The sequence below is a fragment of the Littorina saxatilis genome, linkage group LG1 (assembly GCF_037325665.1).
Source record: "Littorina saxatilis isolate snail1 linkage group LG1, US_GU_Lsax_2.0, whole genome shotgun sequence".
Taxonomy (NCBI): Eukaryota; Metazoa; Mollusca; class Gastropoda; order Littorinimorpha; family Littorinidae; genus Littorina; species Littorina saxatilis.
Genome location: NC_090245.1, coordinates 18,912,932 through 18,930,665, shown reverse-complemented (window position 1 = coordinate 18,930,665; position 17,734 = coordinate 18,912,932). Strand labels below are relative to the sequence as shown.

General features: G+C 42.3%; 1 protein-coding gene across 2 annotated transcripts in view; it reads right to left on the bottom strand.

Moving 5' to 3' along the window:
* Positions 1–2,913: 2,913 nt before the first annotated feature.
* Positions 2,914–17,734, bottom strand: part of LOC138963801 (NFX1-type zinc finger-containing protein 1-like) — a 28,967-nt gene continuing 14,146 nt past the window's right edge. For both annotated transcript variants that reach the window (XM_070335657.1, XM_070335663.1), the window contains exons 10-22: positions 17,689–17,734; positions 16,804–17,095; positions 16,159–16,326; positions 15,286–15,768; positions 14,644–14,958; positions 14,061–14,250; positions 13,554–13,725; positions 12,926–13,058; positions 11,891–12,009; positions 10,881–11,148; positions 9,144–10,261; positions 8,144–8,828; positions 2,914–7,606 (exon numbers count right to left, since the gene is read on the bottom strand). The exon at positions 17,689–17,734 is cut by the window's right edge and continues 598 nt beyond it. In XM_070335657.1, coding sequence (XP_070191758.1) covers positions 6,773–7,606; positions 8,144–8,828; positions 9,144–10,261; positions 10,881–11,148; positions 11,891–12,009; positions 12,926–13,058; positions 13,554–13,725; positions 14,061–14,250; positions 14,644–14,958; positions 15,286–15,768; positions 16,159–16,326; positions 16,804–17,095; positions 17,689–17,734 — 4,823 coding nt within the window. In that variant the 3' untranslated portion in view covers positions 2,914–6,772. The remainder of the gene's footprint in view (positions 7,607–8,143; positions 8,829–9,143; positions 10,262–10,880; positions 11,149–11,890; positions 12,010–12,925; positions 13,059–13,553; positions 13,726–14,060; positions 14,251–14,643; positions 14,959–15,285; positions 15,769–16,158; positions 16,327–16,803; positions 17,096–17,688) is intronic.

Sequence of the window (17,734 nt, the reverse complement as noted above, 5' to 3'; positions counted from 1 at the left end):
TTACTATTTTTGAAACCGTACATGCATGATCGTTACTATATTTAAACACTTGTCTAACAGTGCAGGCGCAGTGTGATACTTCTGTTGTTGCGCACAAACAAGCACTGTAAGTCTAAGACTGGGACTGTTGGAGCTCTGATGTGACAGGAATATGCGGCGTTTCTGACCAGTACTCTCTGTACTCTTCGATCTGGAGCATCTCTTCGATTTGTTTAAGTTTGCCCATGATAAAACTGATTGGCAAACCAACAGTGGCAAATCGCGGAAATGCATAAAGCGATCTAGCAACGGCGCGTAGTCTACGCGCATGAACATCGGAATAGCCAGTTTTTGCTTTCAACCAGTCAGCCCACGTTTCTTTCATTCTCCCTTCTTTTCTTTGCTTCTCCTGCCATTGTTTGCACATAATCAAAAACTGTCCAAACTGAATGTAAATTAAGATTTGTTGTGCGTCCTGTCTTTTGAGATTTCTTATCCCTTTTTGCAGTCTTTCCACAATATCTTTTTCATTTTCTGCTTGAGCAAAATAAGCATTTGTGAAAGCTTCTGTGGATATAGCATGGCTAACATCTGCTTGGTTTGAAACGAGATAGTGATGTAAATCACTTGGCGTTGTTGGTTCTACTCTCTTTTTCTTTCCGTCTTTTTCTTTGAACAAATCTTCTATCTTCCTTTTTGGTTTTTTGGGCAGTCTCATTAATCCTTCTGTTTTAGCCTTAACTGCTATTAAGGCCATCTGCTCAAAATATTTTCTATTCTCTTCTAGTACATGCTGTTCTTCTTCTGTCCAAAATTCTGATGGTGTTGGCGCTGGTAGTGGGACATTACAAGCTTGTTCCATGTCAGGTAGAATTAAAGTTGTTGGCCGCCTAGAATAATCTAACAATTCTTGATGTCCTGAGCTAACCCTATAGATTCTTGAGACAGGCAAAACACTTTTCTCACAGAAAACACGTCTTCACACCACCACAGCACCAGGAAAAATGACAAACACACGCTGGCTCTTTGGAGAGCGTCTAAAAATAAAGTGGCTTAACCAGGTTGCAGGCCTGGCAAACACACGCTGGCTGTTTGGAGAGCGTCTAAAAATAAAGTGGCTTAACCAGGTTCTGGGTTACTGATTCCGACAGACCCGGCATTGGTTCAAAACAACCTTACTTTACTGTATTTTTTTTTTGTATGGATTTATGCAGTATTTTTCTGATTTTGTCGCATGTTTCATTTTAGTAAAAGTTTAGTCCAGAAGCCTATTTTGCGTTAATATTTAGGGTCTGTCGGAATCGGTGAGCCAGAACGTACATTCTCCCTTTCTCTGCCTGACAGTATCTGTGATGGTTTACGGGAGGCTTACTGTCCGGGCGTGATTTCCGGTATCAGTTGAATAAAGTTCATAACAGCCGTCCAGCACCAAAACGAGGCGCCATTTGTAGAGGACCAAGTCCACAAAAATAAATTCTTTGAAAATTTCTCACGCTCGACAGAAAGCATCCAGGATGTTCCCGTTCGTTGAGCGTTCAAATGGAAGTATGCTTGTACTGTATGCAGACGCTCGGGGAGCTCTGTGATGGTTTACGTGAGACTTACTGTGCCTTTAAAGCAAAACCATGGGATTTTTTTCAATGTATTTCCTGTCCTTTGATCAGCGAAGGCAGGCCTGCCGACGTACGTTGCAAAACACCCTGTTTCCTGTTTTCGTCTTTCAAACCAAAGCGAGTAGGGGGGGGGGGGGGGCGGTGTAGCACGAGAAAATTACTCCCCACGACAGGTGTACTCCCGAGTAAAAAAGTCGTACGAATTTCAACTACCCTCACGAAAAGTGTACTTCCCCAAAACACGAGAAAATTACTCCCCACGACAGGTGTACTCCCGAGTAAAGATTTCGTACGAATTGGAACTACCCTCACGAAAAGTGTACTTCCCTAAAACACGAGGGAATTACTCCCCGCGACAGGTGTAATCCGAGTAAAACTTTCGTACGAAACATTTACTCACCTTACGAACAAGTAACTCCTCCCTAGCACGAGCAATTTACTCCCCGCGACAGGTGTACTCCCGAGCGAGTAAAACTTTCCTTAGAAACTGGAGGGAGGGGCATCGCGTCAATCCGTTTGCGCGACATTCCATATTGGCCTCATCCCATTTTAGCGACGTCCCATTTTCGCGACATTCCACTAGCAGAGCGTGATTATACTCGTACTATCGCATCATTCCTCTAGCGCGAGATTCTGTGTGTGTGTGTGTGTGTGTGTGTGTGTGTGTGTGTGTGTGTGTGTGTGTGTGACTGTGAGTGTGTGTGTGTGTGTGTGTGTGCATGCGTGTGATTGTGTGTATGTGTGTGTGTGTGTGTGTGTGTGTGGGGGGGGATTTTCGTGCGATTGTGTGTGTCTAAATGAGTACGTCGTGCAAGAACGTTCCCCGCGAAGTGTAAACCCGGGAGTAAAATTTTGTGGAATAAAACAGTTCGTGGCGGGAGTAATATTTTCGTTCCTTGGGGAGATCTTTTCTCGTACGACAGGTGTACTCGGAGTAAACATGTCGTAACGAGATTTTTACTCCGGTGTAATTCTTTACGCATTACTCCGGTCCTAAATTGACAATTGGAGAGAATTCATCTTTCACGTCAATGGTTAATCATTCACATTACAAGAAAATATTTTTTTTCAATAGTCCAGAAGCGACCTTATGATCAACAAACGCCTACGTGTAAAGATGGGTGTGTACGAGAAAGGTTTCATAAAGATCCGTCCGGTAGTTTTTTTCTGAATCGCTGTACACACACACACGCACACACACACGCACACACACACACACACACACACACACACACACACACACACACACACACACACACACACACACACACACATACATACATACGTACATACACCACGACCCTCATCTTGATTCCCCCTCTATGGTAAAACATTTATTCAAAACTCGACCAAAACAAAAAACAAAGAATCTATCTTCTGTACGTGCTTTTGCAAAGGATTGACTTTCAGACTGGACAGTTTTAACACTAAACACGAATTTCTACGGTCGATCCTTCTATAAGATTGAGGCAAGTTACTGAATGTCAAGCGCTTTTGTCAATACGACTGCATCAGTTCAGTAAATGAATGGTTTCCGAATTATTATTTCAAGGCAACAACAATCGGAATCGAAATCGTGTAGGGTTAAGAACGTTCTTACCATGTGTAAAACTTATTACCAGCCTGCCTCATGCGTGCAGACGAGCAATTTTTGTTTTTGAAATGAGACTGCAGTTCCGTGGTTCGATTGCCCTAGCCGCCTAGCAGACGACATAAACCCCGCAGCAAATTAACATGTTGGGCAAAACAAACGATGGGGATATAATACGTGTAGAGTTCAGAGCATTCTTACCGTTCATATAATAGTACCAGACTCCCCGATGAGTGAAGATACAACACGAGAAACATACCACATTTACTTTGAAAATGTGCTAACCGTGGCCTTGGAGTCAATTCAAGAGGCAACACTCTGCACAGTCAATCTGTTTCGAATCGCACGTAACTAAGTGCACAGTCCTTTCTCCGAGTTTAAATGAGGTCTGTATGAAAGATCATCACTTTTTAGCTTTAACGCTACTCTGGAATTTACCAACAGAAATTAAAACAAGAGTTTGCGTGTGACGAAAGCACGACACACTTGAGACAGCCCACACAAAAGTAGATCTGACACAAACCTGACCACACAGTTAAGTTACGCCTATCCAAACGCGCGTAGCAAAATGTGCGTTTTGAATCTTCTTTTGTCTCTGGCGGTACTGACAATATCGTTATTGAAACAATCCCAGTGCACTAAGGGCTTTATAGAGCAAATCTCGAAAATAATTATTGAAATCAGCGCTATGCGCTTCGTTCAATGAATTTTCTCGATTTGCTCTATAAATCCCTTAGTGCACTGGGATGTCTCAATAACTACTCGTGCCAGTCAACATTAAACATAATGTTCACAATTTTGTCCCCCCCCCCTCCACACCCCCCCCCCCTCACTGACTGACGGAAGAATGTAGTTAAAAAATGTATAACATATAAGGTAAAACCATAACAATACAATTTTCTCCAGGGGAGGCAATCATCTTGTTCAATTCAAAGGCAATATACAGCGGTGGTGTCCCTTGTGATAAATATTGATTTTTTTTTTAATGTTTAAAAAAATTTACCGTTGCCTACTGTAGCAGTCAAGGGATTATTGGGTATTATTTCCATATTAGCTATATTTTCATGAAGTAAAGAAAACGGTTCATTACCAATCAAAATGAGAAAGCACTTTTTTGTTTAATTCACACACACACACAAACACACACACACACACACACACACACACACACACACACACACACACACACACACACATTGCAGAAGTTAGAAGGAAAATATATGCAATTTTGGACAGAAAAAGTAAACAGTTCTTCCAAATTAGAATTTTACAGGATTGTAACAAAGGAATATGAAACTGCTTCATACTTAACCAATGATATTGATTTTAAATACAAACAGGCATTGTGTAAACTTAGAATAAGTGCACATGACTTGAAGATTGAAAAAGGCCGATATGATAATACGCCAAAAGAAAACAGATTATGTCAACGTTGTGGAGTAATAGAAAATGAATTACATATGCTAGATACATGTATTGAATATAAACATTTTAGAGAACAATTAATGAAACAGGTCAATAAAAGTATACCTGTCTATACTATGCCCAGTCAACTGTTGTTGGAAGACAATCTACAATTCATGTTGGGGAAGTTCGTATACAATTGTTTTCTTAAAAAAACATAATGATTTATGTTGTTGTTTATGTACATGTATGTGTCTTATAAACCTAAATGGTTTCATGACAATAAACTATATTCTTATTCTTATTCTTCACACACACATACACGAGAATGTTACGACAGAAAGAAGAAGTAAACCACAATAAAACACATATTTACAACACCAGATATCAAACGCATCAGCACAGGCATCTTCAAGTCTTTTAGGTTTCAGCAGACTAAAGACATTTAGGAACCACGACGCTTATTTTACATCATATTGAGAATCGTTTCTTCTTCTTCTTCTTCTTCTTCTTCTTCTTCTTCTTCTTCTTCTTCTTCTTCTTCTGCGTTCGTGGGCTGAAACTCCCACGTACACTCGTGTTTTTGCGTGTATGACCGTTTTTACCCCACCATTTAGGCAGCCATACGCCGCTTTCGGAGGAAGCATGCTGGGTATTTTCGTGTTTCCATAACCCACCGAACTCTGACATGAATTACAGGATCTTTTCCGTGCGCATTTGGTCTTGTGCTTGCGTGTCCACACGAAGAGGGATAAGCCACTAGCAGGTCTGCACATAAGTTGACCTGGGAGTTGGCCACAGCGCCGGTCTTCAAACGGGCAGTTTCTACGTTCAAAACCAGGCCCAACAATATCATACGCCCGTGATTCCATCATCAGGTCAGTCATACAAGGATAATTATCAGCGTAGCGAGTCGAGGAAATGTCGTTCCTTGCTTACCTAGCTATAGAAAACAATTGAGTTATAGAATAACAAATCAATTAATAAAAAATAAAAAAGGTCTGCAACGCTGAGTTCAACATTCAAAATGGAATTTCAGGCAGATATAATTCCTGTCCGTTCTATAATTAAGAAATAAGTCCTTCCGATGACAACAAATTGGCTTACTATCTCGAATCTATCAACGTTTTTACCGGGATAAAACCATCACTCTACTTGATCATATTCCAGAGTGGAAATTTTTCAATGAGTAAATTTCGCTTGTGTCTGTAATGAAACTAATTCATCAAAAAGTCCCCACTTTAAACAGAAAACACCCAAACTGTTGATATTTGGTACGTTTCGAAATGGAGAAATGGTATTAACACGTGTAAAATCGTGGCAGATCTGAAATGGTGAGCTGATTCAAGTTCGCGGGAAGGCTGTGCCTTTAAGAAAAGATTCGAGCTGAACAAGAAATGCTTGGCTAGGAGAAGAGAGGGGGAAGGATGGTAGGGCTTTGGTGACAATATCAAAAGGCATCGAGTTTTTGCAGTTCGAAGACCACATCCTACACAATACTGTCATCATGATATCAACAACAAATCACCGCTTCACTTCTTCACCCTCTAACACCAATACCAAAAAAAACAGCATAATCTTTATAGTTTAACTGATATGGAAGTATGGACAGCAGGTGGAGACGTACAGATACAATTATTGTATCTTCAAAAGACGAATTCTGAAAATAACTGTGTCGGGTTTGTATGGGTTGTGAAAGAGTGAATGCCCTTGCTTTTTACTCGATCAAATATTGGAGGGGCCAATCACTAGCGAGAGATGTGTCGGAAACACGTGGCCAGGAGCACGTGTGAAGTTTTTTGTCAGAGGAAAAGCAAGGGTATTCACTCTTTCACAACTCATAAAAACCGGACGGAGTTATTTCCGAAAGTCGTCTATTGTAGCTTGCAAGTAGAATTCACGTGTACCATCTGTGCTGAAATGTTTTTTGCTGTTCTTCGCCGAAACAATTGCGGAAATTTGGCACGGGATATAATATTATTTACGTGAAATACCTTAAGCGACCCTTATTTGTTCGTTACGTTGCTGACCTAAATAAAAGCATACACAAATTGAACGTCTATTGTGCTAGCGCAGGCAGAAATGATGCTTCCTAGTTCTCAAGAGAGCCTGAATGTTAGTAACCTTCAGAACACTTCTAAGTCAAAAAACAGAATCCGGTACACCTGGACTGCAAGGCCGCTGATCACTTCGGGGTGTCTTTGCTTCTATCGAAGACGCGCCAGGACCCTTCCGGGGCAGCACACTTCCCAAATGATGAAGTAGATGAATCATCTCGCCCAGATCGGTCTACATTCTTCGTGTTTGAAGAAGGGCGTGGAGACGTCTCTGAAGTAGCCGATTCGCGATCGCGCAACGACCTGACGCGTGTACCAGACCTCCAGTCGTTGAGCTCATCAGATGGTGAGTCGTGATGACGCCACGAACTCGCATATACAGCCGATTTTATTTTGATGGGCATCGACAATGTCTCTTTGCGAACTGGTGGGTAATTGCGCCACGACCTTGTAGATGACAGAGACTTCTGGTCAGAGAAGCCAGCCTGCCGAGTTTCCTCATGATGCCGAGGTCGTTCACGCCATGAACTGGCAGATTCAGAAGGCTTCTGGTCGGTGTATGCTTTCTTTTTAGGAGGATTTCTGTTGCTCCTTCTCCATGACTCGTCAGCTTTGCTCTTGGTAGAATCAAAAGCACTAGACATACGGATGCTTCTAAATGAGGACAGGCCTTCTCGATATGAACTTCCAGGCGCCGTAGACATCTCCCGGTGTCGAGAAACAGCAGGGTGTTGCTGCAAAGAATTCCCTTGATAAGTAGGTCTTTTGAAATCTTCAAATGCTGATTTTGTTTTAGATCGTGCTTGCAGAGTGGAAACAACAGGACTACGAGCAGAACGTGCAGGATGGCGATGAAGGTCATTAACTCGTCGGAGCGGCGGCTGTTGTTGTGGTTTAGTAGATTGTGATGCCCTTGTCGCCTTGATGGATTCTTCGTTGGCTGGTACAATGTCGCAAAGGTCCTGCAAAATAGAATGTCAGATATTATTCGCAGGCTCTGTCTTTCGCTATTAAGAAAAGTAATGGTGGAGTAAAATGTCAATATGTTAATAGTTTGCAGTGGAAGGTGTTGTTTGTGAATCACGTCTGTAAAATGTCCGACATTTTAAAACACGGTATCATATGTTTGTTATTGGATCTATTACACCTATCATTATGTTTTCATCTCATTTCAGTTTTGATCACACTCTTTTAAGGGTACAGCGATCCTGTAGTAATATATGACAATTAAATGTCCTTGTTGTTCTTGTGCAATAGATCGTTCATTTAGAATTTAAAAAAACAAGAAAGGTAGGTTATTGGGACGTCTGTTATTGACAAAACAACATTCACAAATATATCGATCCAACGGTCGTTTAAGTGCACAGACAAACAATAACAAAAACTTATCTGGCTGATTTTTTCTTCCGCCTGTCACGAAGCTGCAAGCGAATTTTGGAACGTTGGCAGTCTCGTTGTTTTTGGATTTATTTTATCGTTCATTTAATTAAAACCCATACCTTGTCAAAGGGTGATTCCAGCACGGCTGACAAAACATCGGCGGATTTCTTGGCATCTTTGAACTCAAAGCCAAGCTCAGTGCAGTCGTTGAAGATGATTTCCAAGTTATTCTCGGGAAGCTTGTCCTGGTGACACGTCCTCAAGACTTGCTGACTTTCCTCAACAAGTCGCCAACGCTCTCCAAGCCTTTCTGCCACCTCCAGTAGAATTCTTGTTGTCCCTTCGGAAGATTCATCTGCTGAAGTAGTTTTCGCTACAGCCTGTTGAGCAGTGTGACAGGTTGTGTCTCCTGCTGCCTCTGCCATGTCTTTCCCTCCTTCCACCGCCGATATATCTTCGTCATCATCATCGTCAACATCATCATCATCATCGTCGTCATCATCATCATCGTCGTCATCATCATCATCGTCGTCATCACCATCGTCGTCCTCATCCACCTCGACATCGTCACCATTGTTCATTGTTTTCTTCTTCCCCGCCATGTTTCGTTCGATGCTTCGTCTCAGTCGTTGTTTGTGCGTTTTCGAGTTTTCACGTAGATCGATGACCGCCAAATGAAGAAGATTGGAAAGCACAAAACGTCGGAGTTCTAGAGTCATCTGTCTGTGCTGTTGCTTTGCCATGAGTTCAATGGGTTTCAGAAGAATCGTTTTGAGGGTCTGTAGCTCCTCTCCAAACTCAGACCTGAAAAAAATGGAATTGTGCGGGATTAGTGGGATTCTGCTGACACCTGAGTCGCCAATGTGAAAGGGTAACATTCTGCACAGGGTAAATAACAGCCATGAGGCATTTAGTTCGCATATATAGACAACCAGAGTGGAAATGGCTTGCAAATACCAAATGAAGCGAGTTCACTTTCCCTACGGTACAGGCACAGATATAGCTGAGAAAAGTGAAAGTCACGCTTAGTTTAAGGACTGATTTCAAGCCAAAAAAGAACTGATTCCTGACCCCCTTAAAACTATTAGAATGTCTGTGCTGTTAAGGTTTAAAACTTACTGGATGTAATCCAAAGACGACACCTTCTCCATGACAAAAGCGAACTTGATCTGATTGGTCAGAGCAAAGGCTTGGTTGACATCGGATCTGTATGTCACTGTATCCAGCTTCCCAAAAGCCCCACCAGTCAACAGTTTTGCGGATTCCCCAATCTTCTTCATATGATCAAGGGGCACTCTGGTTCTTTCTGATAGCTTCATCTTCAGCTGCTGTTGTTCTCTGTGACGTTTCAGCAGAGGTCCGCTGTACCTCCAAGTGCTGTAGGCGTGAATGAAGGAACCTGGACACACTGGACAAGGCAAGGCTGCTCCTAATGGCAAGTTCTTCAGCTTGTTTTTGACGTAAGCATCAAGTGCATCTACCTGGAAAATGTGACGGCAGTGAGGGACTTTCATCAGCCGTATTCGTTTGTTCATTAGCATACTGCTGCCTTTAGGTGTTTTTTCACTGTCATCTTTAGTCGCACGTGCCTTGCCGGTTTTCTTGCGGTTTCTCTTGCCGTCTCCTTTGATTGAAACGTTACCACTAGACTGTTCTCCTTTCTTATTGTCTTTTGCAGCTTCCATGACTTTTTCTACCTGGCAGCTGTCTTCTCTCGCTCTATCTCCTTGGGTTGTTAGGGGAACGAACTTTCCTTGTTCGCAGATGAAGCAGACACATGCCTCCCCGCACAGACTTCGACAGCGGTGCTTGGGGTTGCAAGGAAGTTTCCTTCCACACTGCTTCTTGCAAGGACTGCAGGGGTCACCACAGCTTGCCTGGCACCTCCTGTGACTGCATCTCCAGAAGCAAGGTTTGGTACATGGTTGGCATGGATCTCCACACGGCTGTCTACATTTTTCGTGCGGGCACCCCTCCTCGCAATCTCTTTCGCAAGGCATGCATTCCGAGGAACCACACAGCAAGTTGCACTTGTGGCGGCAGAGTCCTTCTCGGAGTTTCCCCCACTTTACTGTACATGCAAGGTGCAAACGCCCACCCAAGCACTGGCCGCACGTTCCTGTGCATTCATGTCCGCAGTCAAGCGTCACTTTGCATGGTTGAGGACATGGGCGTTTGCCAGGCTTGACATGACAGGCAGCTTTCATCCTGTGACCACAGGGCCAGACTTTTTCAACCTGCGGAACAAACAGAGCAATCTTTAATTGTACCTTTATTTTGAAGACACCACTATTAGCCGTGGGCTTGTTGTTGTTTTCATGCATACTTGTAAATGTAAATCTTATGAATGCGCCAAAGGAAATAAAACATTGTTTAAACTAAACAAAGAAAGAAATGAACATCTACGCAATCTGAACATGTGGATGGCTTATAAGAACCTTCTGCAAAGATATCACAGAATGAAAGGATTTCATTAATTTGGAGTAAAGTTGTGGTCCATCATCGCTTCTGTCAACCTGAGTTGGTATAAGCACAACAGCAAAGAATGTGTTTAGGTGTACCAACATGCCATTGTTTCCCTGTAGTGTTTTTTTCATTGTTGACTCTCTCTTTTCTTCTGCGTTTTTCTCTCAATCCGAGCAGAAAGTAAATTCAGTTACCCTTGTTATTTAGAATTGTACTTCCATTCTTCTAATTTGATCTGCCTATACTTTTTTTCGCTTCTTTTGTGACACTTCATTTCAACCTTTAAGCACAGGCAGACCCAAACACGCCCAGAAATAATAAAGGTCAATGTCTCCAGAAAACTAACCGTCGGAAAACAAATCCAGAAGGCTGAACATTTGTCTAGAATACCTTGTATGGACATTCCTCCAGGTGATGCCCTTTTGAATAGCACTCGCCGCACTTTTCGCTGCACCGGTGACCACAGGGCAGCTGGCTCTCGCATCGCTCAGTACATTTCCACGTGGCTGGGTCAATGTGGCAGTCCATGGTTGCTTTGTGATCACAGATGGGCACTGTCTTTTGCACTTGGACCTTGCAGGGTCCACAAATTTCGTAGCACTTTTTGGGGCAAATGTGATTGCTCTCACACAGCTTCTGTGTACACTTCTTCAAGCATCTGATGAAAGAATAACAATTTCTTGATGGGGTTTGTTTTTTTTGCAATCAGAGGTTTATCATTTTGCCTTGCGGACTCGTTTGGGACAACTGAGATTGATGTATTAAAAGATAATACAGAACACATATTCTGATTATTCTATTAATTTCTGTGAATAGACAATTGCCATCTCTCTCTCTCTCTCTCTCTCTCTCTCTCTCTCTCTCTCTCTCTCTCTCTCTCTCTCTTTCTCTCTCTCTCTCTCGCTCTCTCTCTCTCTCTCTCTCTCTCTCTCTCTCTCTCTCTCTCTCTCTCTCTCCTTATGTAATAAAGTTCTGAGTCCCCTCCCTCTCTCTCAAGTTTTCAGAGGTTTTTAATAATGTCTTGGTCCCAGGGTGCTTGGAAACCAAATTAACAAATTTAAACCAAAACAGTTAACTCTAAATACTAGAAAAGTCTATATGAGATTTTATGAAGCTAGTCAGCTGAGTGAGACTTCACATTACCACTGTCACGAATAAATGACGGAAGGACGCCAGTAAATTAAAACTATGCAGAACGAGTCTTCTTCGTCACTTAAACATATACTATCAGTAAACAAGCAACTTTGAATTCCAAAGCCACGTGTGGTCTAACACACACGGCCATCATCGCCATTATTAGTTTGATTTTCAGAAACAAGTTTGATTCCTTATTTCGGATTTATTCTGCAGACATTGTGTGTTAGTATTTCTTGTAATATTCTTTGGTTATTGTGTGTTACCTGTATTCCTTGTGATCTCTGTCATAGCCGTGGCAAATTAATCGGCACACATGACCACATCGTTCCAGTCGTGCTCCGCATGCCAACTGGCATCCTCCTTCGGGGACTTTGTCAAAGTCCTGTTAGATGAAGGGTGCAAAATATAAGAAACAATGTAATCAGGTAGATTTAATTTAACGTTAGCATGCTAACTGGGTCTCTCTCTCTCTCTCTCTCTCTCTCTCTCTCTCTCTCTCTCTCTCTCTCTCTCTCTCTCTCTCTCTCTCTCTCTCTCTCTCTCTCTCTCTCTCTCTCTTTAGCAATTTTAGACTAGTCCCTCTTTAGGGCGAGGGCCAGATGTAAAAAAGCAGATCACTGCTTACTCTATTACCCTCGTAAAATAAAGAATTGTTCGTAAAATAAAGAATTGTTCTTGTTCTTGTTCTCTCGCTCTCTTTCTCTCCCTCTGTCTATCGGAAACACAAGTTTTACTTGCAACATGAAAATCGGGCTGTTGTAACAAAACCGATGATTGTGTGAAAGAAAGTATGTGATTTTTTTTGCTGAATCCAGGAGCACAGTTCTTTCTGACGTCAAACACACACATTGATTCTATGTGTGATATGTAGGCCAGTTCACATTGGCAGTAGAGAATGATCGTTGCACCTTTAGGCTGAACATGATAATCAAAGCTTTAAACTGGAACTTAAGCTGTTTGAGTCTGTCTTATGCAGCTCCTGTTTGACTCGTGAGCATCAAGGATCCACTTTCAAAAAACAATAGCTTTCAGTAGATTCAATGATGGATTCTGAAGGATTATAGGGTATGCGAAGGCTTCTGTTGCTCACAGCCTATAACCCTCGTGTAAACAATTCCGCTCACCATCTAAGGCTTTTGCATGGGAAGAGTCCACCCCTCCTCATGGACACCATCCAAAACCAACATCCTGAATGCTTACTGGTCACTGTTGGATTATTTTATTTAATGAATTCGGGACTTAAAAACAGCAATGTTTTCTAGCTGATGCTTGACATATGGGATGGAAATAAGACGAACCTTGCCAGAAGTGGCTTGTACTTGGGTGTTGGGGTGGTTCTCACATCTCAGTACCAAGGCCTCTCCATACTGTTTTTGTTCCTTGGCTGTCTTCACAACCTTCTTCCACAGCTCGCTCTTTCGCATCAACAGCCTTCAGCAGAGAAAAGAAATACGGTTAGCAAAGACATGAAACGATTGGCTGCTGCAAGGCTAGATTTCTAAAGGAGGTTAGTGTTTTCTGACTTCTTAGAATACACAGAAGAGGTTCTAGGCGAAGTACCCCCCCCCCCCCCCCTGCACCACACATGTGCCCCCCCCCCTCCGTAAACAATTGCTTCCCATTCTTCTGTGTGTGTTTGTTTAGCGTTTTGTCGATGATGATTCGAGGCAAATATATACAAGTTAAGTATGTTGTTACTTTTTTTCTAAGTTAAGAATGAAACATATTGCTTAAAGATATTTAATGTTTTGGTAGTACAGGGTCTTGCCCTGTGAAAGCAAACGTTTTTACATTCAAAGTTTGTACGGGTTTGAAACTAACGTCAGATCAATTGCGATCAGACTACTTATGCTGAGCTGATCAGTTGCATTGCGCATCTGGAAATGACCCCTCAAAAAAAAAAGGACAAATTGCACCCAGACTTACTTGAAGTTTCCGAAGGCGAAGAATCCGTTCCTGGCCCTGGACAGAGCGACACACACCCTGTTGTCTGTGCCCAGGAAGCCCACTGACCCCTCCTGGTTGCTGCGAACCAAGGACAGGATGATGATGTCGTTCTCCTCCCCTTGGTAGTTGTCCACCGCCGTCAAGTGGACGTCTGGAGCAAAGTCGTTATTAGTATTAACATGGTAAAGTCAACATGTTGTACCCAATGCAATACAAAACAAAGACATTCTGGAAATGCGACATTTTAATCAAAATCTTCTTGGTAAATAGGGTCACATACAACATTTTAATGTGAGTACTTATGCCTTCACGGTTGAAACAGACTTGAGTAGGTTCAGGGAAAGAAGTTGTTGAAAGTGGTGTGGAAAAATAAGGCATGAGGAGAGGGAATTGGTTCTTTTTTTAAATGCGCACACTGTGCATTCTGGCATTTGGTAGCAAAACATTGGCTCCTGATTAAAAACAAAATGTAATGGAAAAACTTGCCTTTGAATGTTTCTTTGTCCTGTGAAATGATGTTTTTCAGCACCAGCACCTGCCCTGTGTACGCCGTGAGAATGGTGATGGTGCCAGCAGGGTAGCCCTGTTTCAGCAGGTAGCGACACAGTCTCACACTCATCTCCGCTTCGTGTGTGTTAGATTTGCTGCCCGTCTCGCCATGCTTGGTCTCCTCTTTCTGTAAGGACATCCATTAGGCTGCATACATATATTTTGTTTACAGGGGGGCTCTTTTGGTAATATTCTCCCTTGCTAAACTGTGATTTTAGATTCTGTTGTTCTTTGTGTTTTACCAATACAAAAAAAGTATTAGTCCTGAAGTTTGGCATAACATATTTCAGTCAAAGATGTAGACATCGTGTAAGTTTAAGTTCAGTTCCTAATTGCGTTCGCTCGCATGTTTTACTTTATTCCTTGTTTTTCTTTGTTTTCTTCTGACATTGAAAAAAACACATTCAAGCAACACCTGGAACCGGGAGACATGGATCAGAAATTAAAGTGGATATAGCTCTAATGGTATTAATTCAATCCAACAACAATCAAATTCGAAGCATTTGACTTACATACTTACCTCGTGATGAAGGAAGAACACGTTCCGCATAAGGCCCCGCATACGGTCTCTACCCTTTGTGCTGTCATGGTCCACCAAGTTTGGATAAATATGACGTACGTACAGTGAAATCTCGGGACGCATGCGGTGCTGCACAGCAAGAGAGGCGTGAGGCAGACTGTTGTTGACCAGCCGTTCAAAGAGCGAGAGGTCCAGGTTGTAGTGACGACACAGCTCGTACACCGTGGGGGAAGGTCTGAGCTGTTGGTGGTCACCGATCAGGATCAGGTGCTGACACTTCTCGTGGAGGGTGGTTACCACGTGGGATTCAAGAACCTACAGATACAATTGTAGTAAGCGTTAACTGGAGTTATTGTTTGTTTTCGAACGAATATTTTTTTCAAAGGCAGAAAATCAACATTTGCCTTCCGCTTCTATTGTTCGTATTCAGAGCCCTTGACTTATTTACAAGAAAATGCTATACTGCTCACCTATGTGTCAGTCAGTGTACATTTCGTGAAGCAAAATGTATGCACCTTGTGAAAGAATTTGCTCTACGTACTTTCATAAAGACTCTCAAGACAAGCCCAAGGTGTTGCGGAGGCTTGAATTCTGCAAGCGATACTGCTTTGATGATTTGCATAAGAATATTAACATAGTCACCTCAGCAGCTTCCTCTATGATGATGATGGGGCAGGCCACACCAGCAAGTACACGACGGTAGCGAGCAGCTCCTGTGGTCGTCATGCCTATCACATTTGCCTTGCGAAGGATGTCCATGTCCTCGGCGAATTTCAGCTCCTGCAGGCGCCTGGCTTCCCGGGCGTAGTTCTGTGCTTCGTCCTTCAGCTCTGTCTGGAGGTCTTCCTTGTATGCACGCACCCAGTACAGGTACAGGCGCACTCTGTCCTCGGTCTTGAAATCTGGGTGCCAGATGTTTTCTACCAAGGCGACTTCTGGTGCATCCATCGGCTTTGCGGTCCTGATAAGGCGGAGAAGCCTCAGCTGCTGACGGTCTCGCTGTAGTTGGGGAACACTCCATTTCCCTTGGCTGGTAGTGTCATTTTGGTATCCACCCGTCTTGCTCGTAGGTGCTGTCGGGGGTGGTCCACCATAGTAACCGACTCCTATGGCGTGGATGGCACTCTGAAATAAAACGTAATAAGGTGCATTTTGTCCATATATTTGTACAGAAGTATACAGCAGATTACATGTGCTGCCTCAAAAAAACAGAAAACGTCCGAAAGATCTTAATATAACGATAACATACTCAAAACCTTGTAAAACTTGAAGAGATGACCAAAACAAATACAGGAAAGGTTAGTTTGGGGAACGTTTATTTTTTGAAAACAAATTGACATTTACGACATTTACAAGTACATCGACCCAATGGACAATTGTAGAGATGAATTAATGTCATATCAATTTACTTGTGTATGTACTTTCAGAAAGGACTTCACTTTTCAAGGTACAGTCCTCAAGCGTAAATAACTGACTCGCACTATTACACAAACTAGACAATGCTTTAATCCTTACCATCATATCAAACTGGGAGCTCCAAGCATCACCAAACGTGTCATCATCATCAAGCTGCTGTTCCCACTGTGTCTCATCATAGTCTTCTTCATAAACATCTCCATCATCCTTGCTTTCGTAGCTGTCATCATCATCTTCATCGCCAGGCATCCACGGATACAGAATGTCCTGTCAAAAGACTGGTTGTTAGACAGGGTTAAAATAAAGACATGAAAAAATGACCTTGACAATTTGATGTAAACTTATTTACATTATAACGGTTCATGCAGAAAATACATGTTACAAAAAAGATGAGCATCTTTTGTTTTACGATGACAATCTTTTCATATTGAATTAAGCCAATAACTGCCCCAACTCTCTCCACCCAAATTAAAACACCCCAAAAACACTTCAACAAGCAAACAAATAAAGGTGCATAAAATAGTGCAATAAGTTAGACCATTGGATGATTATTCAGATTCCAGATAGGCCCACCCCTTTTCCTCTTCAGGATAAAAACCCACACGAAGATCCTCTTTAGTTTTCAGGCCTTTGACCTGAAAACACAGACAAATAAAGCTATCCACAAAGCGTATGGCAGCATGGATCACTTTGACTTTAACAACATTTCAGTTAGATTAAACCAACAGCATATTAATTAGTCACCTGCACTTCTTCAAACTCTTCTTCAAAGTCTTCCGGTGATCCACTCAAGCCCAACCACTTTCTGATGCAAAACGACGGCTCCGCTCTGTACTTTGGTTTCATCTTGGATCTGATGGCGGCGTAGAGACCTCGGTCCATGACCTCACGGAGAACGTTGTCTGGTGGAATTTCGGTCTGCATGGCGAACAGGACAGCCATTGCATCTGGGGCATGACGGCGTTGTCTTGCTGACTGCTTCAGGAAAGAGCCCACTTCATGTTGTAAGTACTGCTGGGCACGCTGATGCCATAGCCTGTGTGTGATATAAAATAGACCATTGTTTGTGTTATGTCTCAAGTGCTTAATGTTATTTTATGTACGGCAGAACTGATGGTTAGATATTTTGGTATTAGTCATTCATGCTTTCTGTTTTATGCCCTGCGCATGCCCAATATTTGAATTTTGAGAGAAAAACAAGTACGCATGTTGTTGCCTTTACTTTTCAAGTCAACGAATAATGTTAAGAAGATTCTGTTACCTGATAGTGTTTCCTAGCTTATACATACACTAATCCCAAATGAAAACACTTCTGATCAAATGTAGAGAAAGCAAAACTGAAGTTGTTGTCTGTATCAATTCACCTGCACTGTGATAATGCGTTCACAATTGAAAGTCAGGTATTGCAGGCGGACAATTCTTACTTTTAGAAAAGATAGATAGATTTGTGCTGCAGCGGGCTAACCTTTGTGCTAGATTAAAACTATACAACATATTTTGAGGTCCTTTATTCTTTCATAAGAGTAATCCGAAACTAATACGAATTTTGCCTTTAAAATCTACTGCACTCTCCAACAAGAACAGGTGACACATTATTTCAGCAAGACGAATAGGACAAAGAAAACCAACCTGTACAGCTGGGCACGAAGTTCATGAGGAAGCTTGTCAACCGTGG